The sequence below is a fragment of the Canis lupus genome, chromosome 28 (assembly GCF_003254725.2).
Source record: "Canis lupus dingo isolate Sandy chromosome 28, ASM325472v2, whole genome shotgun sequence".
NCBI classification, from domain to species: Eukaryota; Metazoa; Chordata; class Mammalia; order Carnivora; family Canidae; genus Canis; species Canis lupus.
This window is the reverse complement of record NC_064270.1, coordinates 26146463-26168682: the sequence shown is the minus strand read 5'-3', so window position 1 is coordinate 26168682 and position 22220 is coordinate 26146463. Positions and strand designations below refer to the sequence as shown.

Here is a 22220-nt window from a genome sequence, read left to right as displayed (position 1 = left end):
TTGACCCAGGATATCTCTTTAAATTGCCTAAATTTGTCTGTCTTTATTTGCCAAGGAAGGGTTATCTTAAGTGTATACAATTGGAATGACTCGGGATATAATTCATTTTACATAAAGGTAAGCTTAATGGAATGTCACCTTGCAGAAGCATCCACCTTTGAAATTTTGCTAAAGCTCAGCTTTCTAATGAAACAAAACATTTTTCTTTTTGAGGGCATTCTAGTCCACAAAGTCTCAAATTTAAGTTTATCACACATCCAAAAAACTGTTAGTCAAATCTTTATGATTTATAATAACAAGAAAAGATGAGGAACTAACACAAAACACTTTGAAATATGCAACTTCTAAAACAGCACATTTCAAGATTATAGTGTAAAACTAAAAATATTATATTTTGAACAAGGAAAAAAGCAAGAGAGCTCTAATGCCAAATACTAAGTACTTTCTAAAACTCACAAGATATGGATCTACCAATAATAAGCTCTTTAAAAGTGATACATATTCAACAGAACTAATTTTTTTCAAATGCTCATTAATAACTGTCCCCCAATTTTGTAATTGAAGAAATGAAGCTCCTGGTATCAAAAGAATTAAGAGATTTAATTTGTTATATGATAACCATACAATTAAAAATGAAACTTTACAAATACACCTTCTCACTTTTTTCTAAAATATTTTTTAAAAATCAATTAGTGCCCGTCCTACATGAAACCACAGACATCTTACCTTTTGGCCATAAGCTCTCAAATAAGACAAAGAAAATAAATACATAGATGCTTTTATGGCCTCGTTACAAATATCTTCATATACTGGCTAACACAAAGTCCTGCAAGAGTTAGCTAGAGCATCACTCTAGGAAACTCCTTAAGTCCACATTACTAAGACATCCATCTTCTTTCTTCATATGTCCTGTGTTCATCTATTATTGCAATTATCACACTTCAGGGTAACTGTGTGTGTCTTCCTTGCCACTAAACTCTTTGAGAACAGTGATTCTCTCTCTCTCTCTCTCTCTCTCTCTCTCTCACTTTTTTTTTTACAGATTTTATTTATTTTATTTTATTTGACAGAGAAAGCATGAACAAGGGGAGGAGCAGGGGCAGAGGGAGAGGGAGTCTCCCTGCTGAGTAGAGACCCTGACGTGGGGCCCGATCCCAGGATCCTGGGATCATGTCTTGAGCAGAAGGCAGATGCTTAACTGACTGAGCCACCAGGCGCCCCCAGTGATTATCTTTTGATCTCTATTCTCAGCAAGCAATAGACTGCCAAGTACAATGAAGGTACTCAATAATTACGTACTAATTGAACGAATACTGGTCCACAGTTCACACAAAAATGATTTCATAGATTAGCTTCTCATATAAATTTAATTATAATAGTTTTTTATTCTATTAATATCAGCCATATAATAAATGTTTGACAGCCAACAAATATATTGTGATGTCTGCTTCACAGTTTTGAATATTTATAAAAGCCAGGGATATAATTAATTTAACCATTTTATTAATGCGTGGGGCAGAGCTTTCAATCTATGATTAGAAACTGAAATTAAAAGTTAAATCAGGGACACCTGGGTGGCTCAATGATTGAACATCTGTCTACTTTTGGCTCAGGATATGATCCCGGGATCCTGGAATCAAGTCCCAACTCAGGCTCCCCACAGGGATCCTGCTTCGCCCTCTGTCTATGTCTCTGCCTCTCTCTCTGTCTCTCATGAATAAATAAATAAAATCTTAAAAATAAACAAAACTTCTTTTCAAAAATAAATAAATAAAAGTTAAATCATCTGGTGTTGATACTCATAAGAAATATACATTCTAATATTACCAAAAATGTTAGGGTAAGAAGTTAACAGTGAAATGAGTGTCCATACAAAAATTTCAAAAGGGAGTATGAGTAAGTCCCTCTAATCTTTTCCAACATTTATAAAAACTGTCCCTATATCACTTCTTAAACACCAGATGCATATTCCTCTATTACTAGTAAAAGTAAAATCAATTACCTATTCTTCATCAAAAATCAGGAATGATCTTATGAGATAAAAGGTCCTAGTACAACTACCCAGGGCATTGGGGGGGCAGAGGGAGCTGTCAGAAGGATTTCTCATTCACCAAGCAAAAATTAAAATACTAGTCTGAGGCAAATGTTTTTCCAAAATTAAGATCAGTATTAATTTTCATCAAATAAATTCATTTAGTTATCCATGAATTCTAAATAACAATTCCTGGAAATAGTAAGAATAGCAGCAGTGAGAAAAGTGATACAAAAATAACAATCCTCCAAATGTAAACCATAATTACTGTAAACAATCAAAAATAAAATTTATATTCTTTATATACATTAGTTTATTTTTTCTCACAATAAATCTACAAAATAGCTATGATTATTAACCTGTTACAGATGAAGAATACAGAGCTGGAGAGAATAACTTGCTACTAAGTTTTAAAGATAAGCAGTATGTTCAATTGCACCCTCTCCATCACTTTGATTACAATTCTCAATGCTTCTTTAAAATCAGCTATACCTAGAAAACATTACTTAAGTATTTCTATAGCAAGTAATTGGTAATAATTTCTAAAATACCTAGAAATTGGTAGTCTATTTTATTTGTCCAAATAAAAATCATAACTGAAAGTCAAGACAAAGTTGTTGAGATCTGGCCCATGAGTCTTCAAAGTAACAGCTGAATTATAGACATACATACATTATTTGTATAGAAATTATGCCACTTGGTGCATTATTTACCATAGGGTGTCTATGTGTATGTTGTGTGTGTTTATCTTAAACATTAGGCCAAATCAACTACAAACTACAGATTTAAGGCATCTAAAATTATTTAGTCTTATCGCTTATCTAATCATACCTTGATCTAGTTTGAGTTCTAATTTTATTTTTGAAACAAAATACATAAATATGCTATGATGCTATGACAGTTCATATTAGTACATTTCAAGTAAATACATGAACTAAAGTACTCCAAAACTAGGTTTAGTAAATTATTTCCAAACTTCCTTATAAAATCTACTCTTAAGAATTGACTAGATTTTAACAACCCAAGAGTAGAAAATAAATACTGTAAATTCCTCTAGAAATATCTCATAAAATATATTTTGATAGTTTTCAAAGAACTATTCTAATTCCCCTGAAATATTGAAAGCAGTTTCCAAGTGCTTTATGTTCCAATAGCTTCCACAAACTTTAAAATTTGATTTTATTTCTGCTAACCTTTATCATATTATTTCAAGCAAATCTACACCTGAAAAAAAAGCATAATCCAAAAACCCAACTTACAACACACAAAAAAAATTTAAAAATATGCAATGTAACCAATGTGTTAGTCTAGTGTTTTAATTACTTTTATTTATTTATTTGAGAGACAGAAAGAGAGAGCATGAGTTGAGGGAGGAAGAGAAAAAAAGGGAAAGAATCCCAAACAGACTCTGCCCTGAACACAGAGCCCAGTAAAGGCTCGATCCCAGGACCCATGAGATAATGACCTGCACCAAAACCAAGAGTCAGACTCCAAATGACTCAGCCACCCAGACATCCCTCTAGTGTTGTAATTATAAGGGACATCTCAAGTTATGAAGTAATTACCCTTCAAAACAAATTTGTAAATTTTATACACATGTATTTTAAGTGTATTTATTCATATAAAATGATCACTTGGTAAGAAATGCAGTAGTTTACTATGTAAAATGCAAGATGAGTAATTTAGAAAATCTTATTCTCAAATATATATACAGATTAAGTCCACTGCCAATTGACTTCCAAAGTCAGTTCCACTTTACTTCCAAGATTTAATAAAAATAATTTTTTTTTTTAAAGATTTTATTTATTTATTCATGAGAGACACAGAGAGAGAGAGAGGCAGAGACACAGGCAGAGGGAGAAGCAGGCTCCATGCAGGGCGCCCGATGTGGGACTTGATCCCAGGTCTCCAGGATCACGACCTGGGCTGAAGGCAACACTAAACCACTGAGTCACCTGGGCTGCCCAAAATAATTTATTTAAAAACAAAAGGAATGAACCATTGCTAGTGATTTTAGGACTTTCTGCATATTTCCATGATATAAACAAGTAGAGTTGTTACCTGTTGTGTATACTTCTGTATTTCATCCAGAACAAATTCTACTTCTTTTGAGGTTGTTAATGAAGCAAGATTTCCACTAAGATTATAGCAATAAAGTTTTGCATTGTCATAACTTTCTCTACTGGAATTGATTCTAAGACAAGCATCACCAATATGATTCCATCCTTCTCCACAAAGGTGAGCTAGTCAAAAAAAAAAAAAATTATATCTTATTTTTAGATTACCAAAAGGCATGTATATTTTTCAGTTATTTTAGAATTCTAAATACAACTTCTGTATCTAAGTAACTTTTAATGATTAAAAATTCTAAGGATATCAATATAATTTACTAAACAAAATTTATCTAATAGTTTGATGAAGAATAAAAACAGAAGATCCTATTTTTTTCTTTAATTCTTGAGCATAATATAGGGTATGGCTATAACATCTATTAAAATGTGTTGACTGCTAGGTTTTCTAGTGTAGCATATGGTACCTCAACTAATAAAATCACTACTATTTTTACATCTCCAGGTCCAATTTATATTCTATAAGATCACTTTAAAGAAAAATAACCAGCACATAACAAAAGTAATTTCAAAGTTATTCCTACTCTCGTATCTAATTTCCATAGCCCAGGTGCACTATTTTGACATGTTAGGTTCTTTCATTCTTTAATTATAACTGTGGGGAAAGAAGTCTCATTTCTTTTATGTTTAATAAAGAAGCTATAATCTTTGCTTTCTAATGTTTATTTTTAAACACAGATATTCAGGTCTTTCTAACATTTAAACATATTACTCAATAACAGTGGTTTATCCTTAGAATACAAGTTGATCTTAAAACAGTGTCTATTTTCTAAAACAAACATTTCGAAATACATTAAAAAGTTATGCTCTAGTGTACACTAGTTAATAATGCAGTGCTTCATTAATACACTGATCTATAAAGTTTGACTACATTTCAGTTTCCATATCACATTAAATATATCAGTGCCTTTTGCCCTTTCAGGTTTAAATGCAGTAGTATAAATTTTCTGGAAATATTCTAAAGCTGCAATTCTCAAACATTTTGGTCTCAAGACCCCTTTATTTCTTAAAAATTATTAAGGACTCATAGATCTTTTCTTTATGCATTTGTTATCTATTGGCTTTGACCATATTAAAAATTAAAACTGGCCATTTAAAAATATATTTATTTATTAACTTAAAATTTTAATTTAAAAATTCATTGCAAACACTCTTCTAGCTTTTGGGAGGTCTTGTGCCTTTATGTTACATACAGGCCCACAGGAGACATGTCATCAAATTCTCTCCCTGCGAAAGAGAAGCTGACAATTCAAATCAGACTACTGACATCAAAAAAATAAGATAGACTGATAAATGAATAGGGGGATGGACAGACAGATCAGGCATAAAGAAAGGAAAATGTTCATGTACAATCTGGGTAAGGGTTTTGGGTGGGTGTCATCTCTAAGATTCTTTCCAGTTTTCTGTACATTTGAAATTTTTCTAAATAAAACGATGGGGGAAAAACATTTTAACTTAAAATAAAAAGTAGATTTTATTTTAAAAGAATTATAGTCTTCAAAATAGAAAAAAGAATAGTGAAAAGTGTAGCACTGTTTTGCATTTTTGCAAATCTCTGTAGTGCTGATTTAATAAAAGACAAATGTATTCTCCTATCTACTTCTGAATCTACTGGAATTATAGATCACATAGCTTTTGGAAAGCTCCATAGTAAACCCATGACAGAATCAGAATTTAAAAAGCAAATAATATCTTAGTGTTACTAGTTTTGACTTCATGAATCCTCTGAAAGAGTCAATGAGCAGGGGACTCCTATTCTTTAATAACTGCTGTTCTATTGAATTGGGTACCAGGAACAGTGCCTAGAACATAGTAATACTTCAAAAGAGTGGAATTATCATTTAATAATTGTCACTTCCTCGAAATAAGATGAGTGGAAAACAAACTGTATATACCCAATTTGCTACTTAGTAAATATGAATGTAGAAGTAGGGAAGTTAGTTTATAATGTGATTTTTATTGTATTTTCTGTATGGTATTTATCATTCTTCAAGATACCCTGGCCAAGTGGAGCCAATAAACCAAACCAACATTCTTTCCTGGGCAATGAGTAGACGGGTACTACCAAATGCAACTTCACTTATTTTTCCAAACTTCCACTAGCAATCAAATTCCCTTCTTATTATAGCGATCTTCCTTTAAATATATATATTATATACCCCTTCCAAGATTTTTTTTAAAACATTTATTTATTTATTTGAGAGTGTGTGTGGGCACATGGTAGGAGGGGCTGAAGAAGAGAATCTTAGGCTGGCTCCATGCCCAGGGCAGAGCTTGATCTCAAAACCCTGAGATCATGGCCTGAGCCAAAACCAAGAGTTGATGTTTAACTGACTGCCCCACCCAGGTACTCCTTGGTCCAAGATTTTTAAAGGAACTTGGTAAATATTTTTACTAATATCTACATGTTGATTTGTAGAATATAACACTTAGATATCAATATAACTTTTAAGTTTAGTGTCATCTTACTATTGCTTTTCAAAATCTAGCACTGTATGAATATTCTCTAATTTTTTCAAAGTGAACACACATGCATATAACACTGTTTAAAAAATTCAAAGGTCAGTATATAAACAAAATCCAAAATTTAAATTAACATTCTAAAGTCTGAATGGTACTTTTAAGGGCAATCTAATTTTTATTTTATTACATGAACTTCGAAGCATGACATAAATCCTTTGATGGGATTTTCAAGGACTTTTTAGAATTACATAGGCACAGAAATTTTTCTTTGAAAATAATAAAACAAAACTAAGAGATAAAGGCAAAAACTGGACAGAAATAGAACACCCAGCTAGTAGTTACATCAGCCTTTTACAAGCCATGCAGCTTTGAGCAAGTCACTTAACCAGTTATGTCTCACTTTACCTGTATAACAAGAAGATGGAGCTGGTTAAATATCTCTATTACTTTTCTATTTTGTGATTTTATCTTTTATACTTAAAAGAGGAGTACTTAGGGTCTACCAAGAAGAGTGTTAAATGTAAAAAATAAATTGAAATTGCTTTTTTAAATTGGGCTTTTCTGTGGTTTACAAAACTTAGATTCTCATTAAATCATATAAAACTTATTATAGATACTGTAATTGTAATAAAAAAGTAGTCAGTAAAAAATAGTTCCCAGAATTTCAAAGATAGAAAGCATTTAAAAAACAAATCAAATAGGTCAAAATGTTAACATTTAGTAAATTAGGGTATTAGTCTGAGTATTTATTATTTTCTGTTTTTAAGATACAATTTTTTTAATTGAAAAGGATTCTGATCAAGTCACTAATATAATAAATACAAGAAATCCTGAACATCTTTAAACAATTGGAAGCAAACATACAATTTTTTCCTATAGAAACAATACTATTATTACTCCAATATTACTGTTTATTTGCTATCGATTTAATTTTAGAAACTGGAATGTTCTTACTAAATGCTCTTTCCTATAATGGTACTCATCTGTAGACTATAAAATTCAGTTACCAAACTGAAATCTTTACCTGGTAAAGCCTGGCATTCTTGTTGTCGCTGATCCCACTGGCAATTCAAGTTTAGTGAACAGCTTTTACAACTAGTAAGTTTATTACAGATCTGCTCATTTCTCACATGACATTTGGTGTAGTTTTTCACAGACTAGAAAGTTAAAAGATAAAACATGTTATTTTTCACCTTTGTATAGCAATAATTCTTAAATTTCAATGTATATATAAATTACCAGGTGATTGTAAAATTCAGATTTCTAACCCCAAATGCAGTTCTACTAAATCAGAATCTCTTTTACTCATTTCTCTAAACTATAGTTGTTGGAACTACAAATACGCTTATTGGAAAAAATGTGCAAATTCCACAATTTGAAATAGAAACCATCTAATGAAAATCTTTTCTATTGAATCTAATAACAGGTTTCTGATTCAATAAATAAACCCTATGCAGAGTCATTTCTCTTCATGATCACATGAAATAATTCTAGTCATAATAAAACTATCACGCAAACAAACCCCTAGAAATAAAGTAGAAATGATAAGTTGTAAAAAAGTAAAAATATACTTTATCAAAACCAAATACATCTAATAAGACAAATTATTTTCACAATGACTCAAATTAATTTTACTTTCCCAGACACTAATCATTTTGGTTAATTTATGTTTCTCCTTTATTTGTCAAATTTTCTTTTTATGGCTACAAAGAAGTGCAGAAGTTAGACTTTGATCAATCCTACTATACAATATAATCATATGTCAACTAAATTCCAGTATTAAGAGATTAAAGGTTAAAGATTTAAAAAGGGGGTGGGGCAGCCCCAGTGGCCCAGCGGTTTAGCACCGCCTGCAGCCCAGGGCGTGATCCTGGAGACCCTGGATCAAATACCACGTGGGGCTCTCTGCATGGGGCCTGCTTCTCCCTCTGCCTGTATCTCTGCCTCTCATTCTCTCTCTGTGTTTCTATGAATAAATAAATAAAATATTTTTTTTAAAAAAATAGGCAACATAGGAACTTTGGTGGGAGTTCCCTATATACACCAAGGTTCAGATGTTTCACATGATGTCATCAACACTTATGATCAAAATTTTTGGCTTAATTCCTTCCATGACTCTTGAGGAAAAAAATGTAAAGGACTTAATGCTGAACCCTGAGCCCCACTTCAATCTTTTTTTCTCTATAGATGCTTAACTAGACATTAACTAAGAAAGCTAAATATTTCTTTTTAGTCAATAAAGTTAACAGATAAAATTCAATTTTACCTATCCCACATATAAAATTGGTTGAAGCAACTTCTATCCTCTTAAATAATTTAAATGTCACCCATCAAGTATTTATTTATAAACTACTGTATATCCCCCCGTAAAATACACTGCAGTCACCTCAGTTCCAAAGACATTAATTTCTTTGAAGCAATCAAATTACATATAATCTAAGGTAAGAGATAAAAAAAATAGCTGTATACTAATGTTTGTCTTTCTTTATCCAGAAAAATCAGAGAAGATACATTTTTTAAAATCTCAAAGTACTTTGTGACTCTTATTCAACCACTACATTTTCATTCAGAACATACTTTTTATTGCTACTTTTTCTCTAATTCATAGCTTTCTGTCTTCATATAGAATATAAATCTTAGCATTATTAGAATATAGCTCTGGGATGCCTGGGTAGCTCAGCTGTTGAGTGTCTGCCTTTGGCTCAGAGATCCTGGGGTCTGGCATGGAGTCCTGCATTGGGTTCCCTGCGAGGAGCCTGCTTCTGCCTCTGCCTATGTCTCTGCTTCTCTGTGTGTCTCTCGTGAATAAACAAATCAAATCTTAAAAAATAAAAAGAATATAGCTCCAAACATTTGTCAGCTCACTGTAAAGGAAATTTCCTCAAATCATCTGATAATAGAATAACCTGTAAAAATGACAAGGGAATTCCTAAACAACTTATTAGGAGAAAAGAAAGAAGAACAGTTTTTTTTAAGATTTTATTTATTTATTCATGACAGACAGAGACACAGAGAGAGAGAGAGAGAGAGAGAGAGAGGCAGAGACACAGGCGGAGAGAGAAGCAGGCTCCATGCAGGGAGCCTGATATGGGACTCAATCCCAGGTCTCCAGGATCACACCCTGGGCTGAAGGCGGCGCTAAACCGCTGGGCCACAGAGGCTGCCCAAGAACAGTTTTAATGCCAGTCTTTATAGTAACAATGGTGTCATTAGAGTCACCATCCAAATAACTCAACTGCTCTTCATTACACATGGTAGTCATCTATTGACACTGAACCAGCACAATAGATGAAATTATATTTCAATCACACACAGGGCTAATTTAATCAATGATGAAAGAAAGTTGACTGTTATTCTGAAAGATGGCTGATATTTTTTGGTCTAATGAACCAGATCAGTAAGCAGGTTTGAACTGTTAGAGCACAAAATACCCAACCTGGAATAAGTATGACTAAATAACAAAAAAGGGTATCAGTAGACACCATTTACACTAAATCTCACAGACCTTTCTGTAACCATTAGCATTGGGGCTTAGCTTAATCACCAGACATTCTGATAAAACTGTCTAAAAGACATTACGTCAAAGTCTAAATTACAAGTGAATACCATCTGCTCACTTATACTATCTCACCCAGTGCCTTCCTTGTTTACACATCATTATGAAAAATAAAATATAAAGTATAAGGTCACTTTATGAAAGGAATACTTGATAGCAATTTATATAACAATTTTTGAGGTACACATATTTTCATTTAGTATAAATGTCTAAACACAATGTCTAGATTCAGAGCCATCCAACAGAGCTTTAAACACACTCCGCCTATAATTTTTATTTAATAACATTCTTCACTTTATTCCCTTATTCCCATGCTTTATTTTACTTAACTCCTCTTTCCACATTACTCATTAAGATAACCCCCATTAGGTAAATATTAATGCAAATATTAAAAAGTAATTCAAATTTTCAAAGCAGAGTCAGGTCCTATTAACAAAACTCAAATAAAATTGAAGTATATTTGTTATTAAAGCAACTTATATCACTGGAAAGTATACACCAACACCATACATATAAAACCAAAAGTTTCATCTGCTAAGTCAGTAACTGAAAATTTTTCTCCATTTTAAGTTTTGAATATTATTTTACTACAGAACCATAAAACAATTATTTTGAAATATGACTGTTTATTGAAGAAAATTTTTGTTGATACAATAAAAATTTTTTACTTAGTTTTCAAACTTCCTTTTCTTTACATTTTACCTCTGCATGGTATCGTTAAAAGCAAATGAATACTTTTGGTTATTTATAGAAACTCAAAAAAAGAAATAATGTATGTTACATTTAGTTGAAAATCTGTAAGCATATCATTTAGTTGTTTAACCTACAGCTCAGTAAGAGAATCCTCAGTCCTACTACAGTTTTTAATTCTTTTAATGCTATACTTGTTAATACTTTCTGAAATTTTTCTTTCAATTTGTTGACATCTTAAAAACATGAGATATTTTGATACTACCTACTAAAAACATTAATTTTTGCTTTCAATTTTCATCTACCATAAATGTTAATTTTATCAGTTTTTTCAATTGTCTACCTAAGGTAAGGTTTTTCAAAGTTATCACTATTGACATTTTGAGTCAGATACTTGTTTTTTGTGGGAGAATTCATGCATTACAGAATTAACAGCATTCCTGGCCTCTTCAAGATGCCACAGTTGTGACAACCAAAAATGTCTATAAACATTGCCAATGTCGGTTAAGGCACAAAACTCTGGTTGAGAACCACTCATCTACACAGATAAAGGGAAAGTCAACCTCCAGTTAAACTTAAACACAAAGCATGTAAACAAAACATCAGACCACACCACCATCGTGCATGTGCATGTCTGACAAGAATCCCATGGAAATAATCTCTATACTTACTTACCTATATCACATGTCTATCACCACACAAGACTACACTTATAATCTTTTTTTAAAAGACATAGGAGGAAGTAAAAGTTACTAGAATGTAGGCTGACAAATTTGAGCAAGAAACTAGAGTGAATTTACAACATAGTGAGTGACTCCCTCAAGTGTCTTGATGTAAAAAAATGCTATCTGTACAATGCTACTGAACAGTAAGCTAATGATTAGAAAGCAGCAAGGTTAACAACATCACCATTTGCCCATAAATACTAACCACACTGCAGTTACTGTTTGCTGAAATGCATTTCTTGTCATCACACCATTGGCACCCGTTGGTATTGGCAGCACAGCTGGCACAGTCTGCATATCTGTAACATCTGTCATCAGGAGCAGCTGCAGGACAAATGGGAGATGAACGCATCAGGATGAGAAAGAAAATGTCACACTTCTTAATTCACACATTTTTAACATCTGTTTAAGAATCACTAAGACTTTTTTACAATATAAATACGACCAACAATATCAAAATAACATCTTCAATATGAGGTGAACTTCATATTGAATTTGAATTGTTTCTAAGTTTCAAGATACTTCCTACCCTCATTTTAATTATTCAATCTACCAAGATCTTATTGCCATTTAAAATTTATTCTTTATGGGGGAGGAGGAAAGACTTACAAAAAAAAAAAAAAGCATTACTACACAACTAAAAGAAACATTGTAACAAACACTCATTGTTCATTATTCTTCATAAAGATATTTAGAGTCATCTGAGTTATCATATACTAGCAAACCCTGAAAATACATAGCCAATTATAGTACAAAAAATGCATAAAACTCCCACTCATTTAAAGAAAATTGAATTGACTTATCTAAATCATTCATAAATAAATATTTACTAGTAATTTTTCATATGTTTGATCTACTTATTCAATATTTTATAAAAGTTATTAAACTAAAACATTAATCATCAAAATTCTAGAAAATCTTTTAACTCTGTGGTTGGCTTGGCAATATTAAAGAAAGAAAAAAACTACCAAATGCAAATAAATTATTTCATTGTATTTCTTAGAAAAACAGTATTTCTTAGGGTATACTTTAAAGCATTTTTTACTTATATAGGAAAGTAGTTCACATGTTACACATAAAATATTGGTATTATAATATTACATATATAATTAAAAAGAGAACACTAAAAATAATTTATAAAAATATTAAATTATTAATCACTGCTAAGTTCGAACATTAAAATTCCTAATTAGAGGATTGTGACTTCTTAATTTCTAAAAGCTATACTAAGGTAAATCTTATAAGCAAAATGTATTACTCCTTCTAGCCCAGTAGAGAAGCATTATGCCAGAGAGGGAAGAAGAAAAAAACTTTACCTGTTTTAGGAGGGCACTTTGCTCTAAGGATATTATTAGTATTCCCGGATTCCCATGATTCGCAGTGATTTTTATTCCAAATACACTTTATTCCTGGACCAGCATTCTTACAAAGTTCTTCATCTCTGAAAGCCTTGCAATTTGGAGGCTTGTAAACAAGAATATCATTAAGGAGCACACTAGAAAATCCTCCAAATATATACATGGACCTATTGGGAAAAAAAAAAGAATCTTAAACAATATTAAGAAAAGTCTAACATATTAGCTTCTTTTTTAAAAAATATTTTATATATTTATTTGAGAAAGAGAGACAAATAGCAAGAGAGAGCACAAGTGGGGAGAAGAGGGAGAAGCAGGCTCCCCATTGAGCAGGGAACCCCATATGTGGCTTAATCCCAATACCCTGGGATCATGACTAGAGCCAAAGGCAGATGCTTAACCAACTAAGCAACCCAGGCTCCCTAACATATTAGTTTCAAAAATAAATTTAAATATACATTTTACCAAGGTAGCAAACAATTTTTTGATAAAAAGAAAACAGCTGTTCATGGATAAGATACACTTTAGAACAGCTATCTAGAATTATAATTTCTGAATACTGAAAATGAATTTAGATACTGGATATTTGGGATGCCTAGGTGGCTCAGTGGTTGAGCATCTGCCTTTGTCTCAAGTCATGGTCCCTGGGATCAAGTCTTGCATCAGGCTCTGCTTCTCCCTCTACCTATGTCTCTGCCTCTCTTTCTGTGTCTCTTATGAATAAATAAATAAAATCTTTAAAAAAATAGATATTGGATACAGAATCTATGTTTCAATGTTTTACTATCCTCTTATAAAATAGAAAAACCCAAGAGTAAAATAATCAAAAAGATATTCAAAAATTCAGTTTGAAAAGTCCAGACAATTATTAAATTAATTCAACTACCACTGTCTTTGACTGCTCCCCTTTCACTTAAATATATTTGAACACAAAAGAATGAAGGATATGGTTAACAAGCCAAAATGTATTCCATGGTAGAGTAGGGATACCCAATGCCATTAAGTATAAATGATAAATGATAATTTTTAAAAAGAGTAACAAATATGGAGATAGTGTGACTGATAAATGTACATCTATTACCCATTAATAACAACGGCGGAGTGCCCAAATCTGTTGACATCTCTATGAAGATTTGGTTTTGGTAATATTTTCCATTCATCACAAGCTAGAAAAAAAGAGAACAGCAAAACAAAAAATGAAATAAAACAATAAATTAAGACAAATACTATAAAACAATCTTTGGTCAAATTAAAGATACAATAATTAAAATTAGGAAGCCTTTCATTAATTTGCCATGACCTACAATTTAGTATCATTATTCAAACTAGCATCGTTCCTTAAATTAAAACAACTTCTGCATAAAATTCCCACAAATAAATTTAAGTATATGAGAACAATGAAAATGAAAGGTAAAAAATATTCAGTGTACTTTATATTGGAGGATAATTAAATAAATCAAGGCTCATATAGTAAATTTCATGAATGTCAAAACTGGGCAAACCTCTTAGAAAGTGAAATTACTAAACCAAATTTTATATGCGTACTTAAGATATTAAATGCAATATACAATATTCAGTGAAATAATGCCTAAAAATGGAATCAAAATAAAATGTTTAAATCATTTTGACGATTTGATATTTTAAAATAATGGTGTTCATTTTATGCAAAAGAGAATGACTTCAGTTGCTAAAAATGAGAAAAAATAAAAAACCTAAATAATCCATGAGCTATATAAAAAACATGAAAAGAAAAATGGTTATAGAAAACTGTATCATTTCAATATAACTTAGCTTCAAAATTGACACATATACCAATATAGCTTTTGAGATGTCAAGTGATTCAGTGTCAAGTGATTCAGTTTTCAGTGACTAGGGACATCCTTTTCTTAGATTTCATCTTCTTAGACATGACATATCTAAAGATGGGCAGTGGTATTTAATAAAAACATATAGATGTAATAAGCTTTTAAAAACAAATTTTATTTTTAGGTAGTTTAGAAGCCTTTTTGGAACAAGAAAATAATCTGAAATACAGTTAGCTGTAAAGAAGTTGTATAAATTACTTGTTTCCTATTTATGTGATTATAACACTGGTAACAAAATAATAATTTGGTTTTAATTCAATATGATTACTAATGAAACCAAAGAAGTTATAAGAACCAAAATCATAGTTTAGGAAATGAAACTAGAGATGGAGAGCAATAAAATACATCTTGAATTGTTTTCCTAAAGTTTATTCCAAAGAACATAAATCCCCCAAAAGAGGGTTTTCCTTAGTTTGTATAATCTCTCTTTACCTCACAAAATACATCTGCCTATTAAACACTCTCAAAAGAGAGAGTACAGACAAATAGAATAACTATACCTAACCCAGTCCTTTCCCAATATTTTATCCACAGGAGTACAATGGTTCATGTAATACTTTTTACATTAACATTCCTAAGAGCCAATACTCTGAATATCACATTTTAGGAAATAATATTAAAGAGGCCTACACATAGGACTAATAACCTGGTCAATTTTACATGTTACAGTTCATTTAAGAAGTGTGCTTACACGTGCACAGTACTATAAAACTTCCAAAGTGCATTCATCTACATAATTTAAAATGGTCATTATGTAAGAATCCAGTGAAGCTGATTGTGCAGGTATTATTATATGTTGGAAATGAAAAATTAAATGTAGGAGAAGTTAATAATTTGCTTAAGGCCCATTTGACTACCTTTGTTTTTCTATAAATTATATTTACAAATATTTGATATTTAAAAGTATATTTGTAGTAGGTTTTAAAAGATTACTTCCTTTAGAGAGAAGGGAGGAGGCATGGGCTTTGAAAAAGAAAGAGATGAAAATGTTAGAGACAGTTTATAAGTCAGGGCAGATAGATTTCAATCATTCCTTCCAACCCTCCTCCATCCCCCCCCCCCACATACACACAGGGTCAGTGATTTACAAATTGTGTTGACTGTAGTATTCCAACAACAGAATTAGAAACTTGAATATGCTTCAAAGAAATGAAATAGAAGAGTCAGATGAAGGAGTAAGACTGCCAGATACCAGTTTCTTACAAAAAATCTCCAAAGAAGAATCTTTAAGATCATTTGGGGGCATCTGGAGTCCAGAAAACAAACTGACCCAACAATCTGAGCTTACCTAGGTCTAACAGGTAAGTAACCTGGCCCACTATCTAACACAAATGAGCCAAAGGGAGAGCATATTTTCAAGATGAAAACCACAGAAAATGCTCAGAAAAACTAAGGAGTTAGGAGAAAAAAAAAGTGCTAAGGATGAAGACAAGCATTAACTAAAAATTTGGCTTTCTGAAGATTTTTTTTAACTCCATAAGCCAATTTCTTTTGGTAAAAGATGAAATTTTTCCAGTGCATATAACAGCCAAAAAAACAAAACAAAACAAAAAAACCGGCATTATAAGCACCTGTGTACCACTACCCAAATTTGTCAAATCCAGTACTTGACCATATTTACTACAGATTTTTTAAAGAAATCAATTACTATAGATATGACTTAGGCTCCCTGTGTACTCTCATCCCAACTCAAGCTTCTTTAGGTCTTCCTTCTTTGGATGCAATTACTATTCTGTATTTGCTTATCAGTGTTTCTATATATGATACACATAGTAATTTTTGTAGATGGTAAAGCTTTTTTTAATACAAAGATATGTTATATAATATGGATCCTTCTGTAGCTTATTTTCAACCCATTGTTTTGCTCTTTGTTTTTGTTTTTGCTTTCACCATTTTAACCATTTTTAAGTGTGCAATTCAGTGACATTAAGTACATTCACATTTTGGAAACATCATGACCATCTACTTCAGCACTCTCTTGTTTTGCAAAACTGAAACTCTGTACCTGTTAAATAATTCTCCATTCTCCTCTTTCCCAGACCCTTTCGATCACCATTCAACTTTTTTGTTTATAAATCTGACTACTCTAAGCACTTCAGATGAATGAAATCATTACAGTATTACTCCTTTTGTCTTTGGTTTATTTCCCTCACCATCTTTAAGGTTCATCCACATTGTGCCATGTGTCAGAATTCCATCTTTTTAAAGCCTGAATAAGGGGGAATCCCTGGGTGGCTCAGTGGTTTGGCGCCTGCCTTTGGCCCAGGGCACGATCCTGGAGTCCTGGGATCGAGTCCCTCGTCGGGCTCCTGGCACGGAGCCTGCTTCTCCCACTGCCTGTGTCTCTGCCTCTCTCTCTCTCTCTCACTCTCTCTCTCTGTCTCTCTCTCTATCATGAGTGGATAAATAAAACCTTTAAAAAAATAAATAAAGCCTGAATAATATTCCATTGTAAGTATATACCACATGTTCATCCATTCATCCATCAATGGACAACTAGATTACTTCTAATTTTGGCTATTGTGAATGATGCTGCTATGAACATAGGTGTGCAAATATCCATTCTTGTACTTGCTTTCAATTCTTTTGGGTATATACCCAAAGTGGAATTACTGGGTTCAATGGTTAAATCTTGTTTAAATTTTTGAGGAACAACCATACTCTTTTCTATAGCCACTATACCATTTTACATTCCAACAAGGAATGCACAAGGATTCCAATTTCTCTATATCCTCACTTACACTTGTTATTTTCTATTTGTTGATAATAGCCATCCTAATGAATGTGAAGTAGTATTTCAATGTGGTTTTGACTTGCATTTTTCAAATGATTAGTGATATTGAGCATCTTTTTGTGCCCTTATTGGCCATTTGTATATCTTCTTTGGAAAAATGTCTATTAAACAACCCATTTAAACTTACACATATATGTGATGCTATGTTTTCATTTTAATCATGTTACAGTATTCCATATTATGATTATACCAAAATATATCTATCCTTTTAAAGGTCATTTAGACTTTTTTTCTGATTTTTCCTACAAGTCCTTTTAGTTCGTTCATGGTTACACACATTTTCTTTTGCAAATTCTGAGAGTTTCTCCAGATAAATTTCAAAAGGAAAATTACTAGGTTTAAGGAAAGACACAGTTCAATTTTACTAGATTTTACCAATTTGCTCCCCAGAGTAGTTGCACTGACTTAAATTAACAACAGCCATGTATGATAGCTCTTATTTCACATTCTTGCCATTATGTAGTTCTCTCAGACTTTTAAATTTTTACCAATCTGATGAGTATTTTTGATACTAGTGAGATCAAGCATGTTTTCACATTAATAGGCCTTTTTTTTCCACCCTTCTATAAGATCACTGTTCAAGTATTTGCCCATTTTTCTATTTGATTTTTTATAAAGATTTTATTTTTAAGTAATCACTGCACTCTATGTGGGGCCCAAACTTAAAACCCTGAGATCAAGAGTCCCATGCTCTTCTGACTAAGCCAGTCAGGTGTCCCAAGATTTTTTTTTTAATAATTTTAAGAATTGTTATAAATACCAATCCTTTGCTAATTATATGCATTAACATATATTCTCCTAAGCTGTGATTTGCCTTTTCATGTAGTTTATGGAGTCTTATTTTACAAACATTTGTACAAAAATTTGATCAAACCTACCATTTACCTTCATGATTTATTCTTTTTTTTCTTAACTCAAGATTTTAAAGATAATCTCTAATTTTCTTCTAACAGAGGTATAGTTTGGCTTTTACCATTTTGATCTTCAATCCATTTGGAACTTATTTTTGCATCTATTCCAGGGATCTAATTTAACTTTTCCAATATATCATGTTACCGAGATTTTTCTGTGTATTACCATATACCAATCTTCCCAGAACCATTATTTTAACATTTATTACCCACTAATTTGTGCCCGACTTAGTTAGGTTGTATGCTATTATGGCATGTTCTTATTTTGCTTGTTTTCAGCCAAACATATGTATGTGCAAAGCTTAAAAGTCAAATAATCCCACAAGGTTTATCACAAAAAACTCTTCTACTCCCTATCTTCCCAATGTTACTCCTGAATCACAGAGGTAAGCGCTTTAAATTCTAAGTAAAAAAAACTAGAAGGAGCTTGTTTTTTATGTTCCTATTCTAAATGGCACACTTAGTTGTTAGTTTCAGATAATAACTCTTTCTCTTTAAAAGATGAAGATTTAATTCTTATGCAGACATATACACATATACTTCTCTTCCCTCCATCCTCCTCATGTACTTATAATTTTTAGGCCAATATTAAATATTTATTATTTATTATTCTACATATAGATGAGCCAATGTAGCATATTATAATTCATTTTATCCTTGAACAACTTTCTATTTTTCCCGCATATTTTTGCTTAGATTTCTATAGATAAACTGCTAATTACATCCCTGACTCTTTACGAAACGTGTCCACCTTTTCACAATATTTTCTAATATATCAAGCTATCTAGTGGCTTTATTTACTTCTTTAAGACATCCCCACAAAATTCCATATTTCTTTTATAATTCAAACTTGTCTCTAGGCCTCCTGCAAAATTCTAAGGATTCTCTGCACATGACCTCTCTATTATTTACTCTATTTCTTGGACTTCAAGTTTTATCAATTTTTATTTGTTTAATCAAATATATCAGTAGGAGACATAATTCTACATCTTCCAGAGAAAGTGTACATTGGAAGAAAATTTCTGAGGTTGCAATTCTGGAAAGTGACTTTATTTCACTGTAATATTTATATGATTATTTGATCGGGCTTAGTACACTAACTTGGAAAGCATTTTCAGATATTGAAGGTATTACTCTCTAATCTTCTGGCTCCTGGTTTTGCTTTTGCAAGGCCCTATCCTACTGAGTCCCATGACTTATTAGGACTATTCCTTCTCTAAATATATAAGCTCTGAGGGTCTTCTTTCTGTCTCTACTTTTTTCTTTTATTTTTAAAGGAGCTATCTGGAGTTTCTCGTGGGGTTGCAGTGTGTCGAGTGACTCTTTTTTTTTTAAGATATTATTTATTTATTCATTCATGAGAAGCAGAGAGACAGGCAGAGGGAGAAGCAGGCTCCATGTGGACATGAGACTCGATCCCGGGTGTCCAGGATCACACCCTGGGCCAAAGGCAGCACCAAACCGCTGAGCTACCCAGGCTACCCTGTCTCTACTTTTCATGATGAGTTTTGCTGTGAGTCTCTTCTGGGGCTTAGTGATATCTTTTATTCTTAAAATTCATGTATTTCAAGCCCAGATATTTTTCTTGAATTATTCATTCGATAATTTCATCTAAAATTTTCTGTTCTTTATTTTGGCCCCTCCTATTATTCAGACAGCAAATTTTCTGTTATAATCATCTAAATTTCATCTCTCTTATCCTATTTTACATCTATTCTTTGTTCATAATACTTTTGGAACATATACTTCATTTTATCTTAAAATTTATTAATTTAGTATCCTAATTTTATTTTCAAAAGCCCCATTTTTTGTTTTCTGAATGATCTATTTTTAAGTCACATTTTTACTTCATAAATGTGACATCTTCTGTCTATAATTATTGAAGTTATAATCTCCTTCCAGTATTATCTCAGTTTCTTTTGTTTTCTTATTTTTTCCTATTTGTTTGATATTTTCATCAAATTCAGCAGCTTTTTGTGAATGTCTATAATAACTAACTGCCCTTTCAAATTTAAGAGTGGGCACAACAAAACTGTTTGGAAATTTTGTGCTTGGCCAAGACATATTGTTGACTGTTGGAATACTTCTTGTTTGTTTGCTTTCTGAAATACAACCGATATATACTACTGTATAAGTTTAAGGTGTACAACATGATTCAACATATACATATATACACTTAGTGAAATGATTAAACACAGTTAGTTTACTTAACATCCATCATCTCACATAGACATCAAAAAATTAGAAAGAAAAAGAAAAAAATGTTTTTTTCCTTGTTATAAGAACTCTTTAAGATTTAGTCTCTTAATAACTTTCATATATCCTTTTCTTATATACTATATAGCAGTGTGGAAATTTTGATCAGGTTAGACCATTTCAGTTGAAGACCTCCAAATGTTAGTTTTTGTACATGCCTTCTTTTGGGCTCATTAGATTCTTTGAGGTAAATCCTCCAATCTCCTGCCTAGAAGCTATAAACCTGGCTAATAGGATTCTGGACATAAGTAGAAGGAAAGAGTTAGAGGTTTCCTTTGTAAGTATGTATACTTGCCCTAAGTCCCACTATTTCCAAAATTGTATAGACATCCTCAACCATGTTCTGGTACCTGGGTCAACATTCACAAAGAGTAAACCTCTGTCTTCTAACAGAGTAGAAACATGGCAGACACTCATCACAAGCTTAAGAAGGGGATTTGGGAATGTAACAGCTAATTGTGTAGATTTTTTATCAAACTTTATGTTTCAGGCCCACAAGCACACCCATTTACAGAAACACTTAAAAACTCTAAATAAATAAATTAATTAAAAGCCCACGAGAGATAAACAACTCCAACTCAACTCACAAAGAAATGGAAAGAGTACTGGGAGCTTGTCCAAGACAGTGAAATAGTGGGATTTAACTGATCAGACCACATATCTACTGATCCCACACAGTTAACGTAAGTAAGCAAGGCTCAAAACTCAGGAGCATGGGGTTTCCAGATTTATCCATTGAGTTTCTTCCTATTAAGGTGATATTTCCTTACACATTTAAAAATCAAATATCTCAATTTAGTAACCATGCTGAAGATCAGGGAGTCTTCTGAATGTTCTCCAAACCATGTATTTTTTCATAATAGTATATCTTGAAAAATAGAACAAAGAGTAAAAGATTAATTAACCTGGGTGTTTCAATCTCAAGTAAGGAAGACTGAGAATTCATCAACTGCTCTTAACTAAGAATAGGAAAAAGAATTTGTGAAATTTGGGTTAACAAATTTAGATAAGCTAAGGAAAAAGAATGATTATTATTTAAGTAAATCAACTCAGATGTAATGAAGATCCAATGACACAATGACATTATGGATATAAACCTGAATGAGACTGAATTCTTGCTCTGAAGGGATGACAATAGGATGTGATAAGTATTAAAAGAGACATAAAAAATGCTATGGGAGGCCTCCTCTGAAAATGGAAAAGCACATAGTTGCTTCTAAAAGTTAGATGTTTTTAAAAATTACTATAATAATATATAAAATTAAGTGAAGAATACATAAAACCTTCATAGTCTTTTTAAATGGATAAAATTTCCTAAGATAAGTGGTCATACCTTTTACCTAATAAAAACAATATGCCTATTGCTTATCAAAGCTATGTAATATTTAATTCTGAAAATAACTCTAAGGAGCAAATGTTTTTGTCACCATGTTATAGATAAGGA

General features: G+C 31.9%; 1 protein-coding gene across 3 annotated transcripts in view; it reads right to left on the bottom strand.

Annotated features, from left to right (window-relative positions):
• The window catches only part of ATRNL1 (attractin like 1), a 779330-nt gene that overhangs the window by 617089 nt on the left and 140021 nt on the right, over positions 1–22220 (bottom strand). For all 3 annotated transcript variants that reach the window (XM_049103125.1, XM_049103126.1, XM_025467337.3), the window contains exons 11-15: positions 14032–14116; positions 12912–13120; positions 11801–11919; positions 7649–7781; positions 4094–4275 (exon numbers count right to left, since the gene is read on the bottom strand). In XM_049103125.1, the coding sequence (XP_048959082.1) occupies positions 4094–4275; positions 7649–7781; positions 11801–11919; positions 12912–13120; positions 14032–14116 (728 nt within the window). The remainder of the gene's footprint in view (positions 1–4093; positions 4276–7648; positions 7782–11800; positions 11920–12911; positions 13121–14031; positions 14117–22220) is intronic.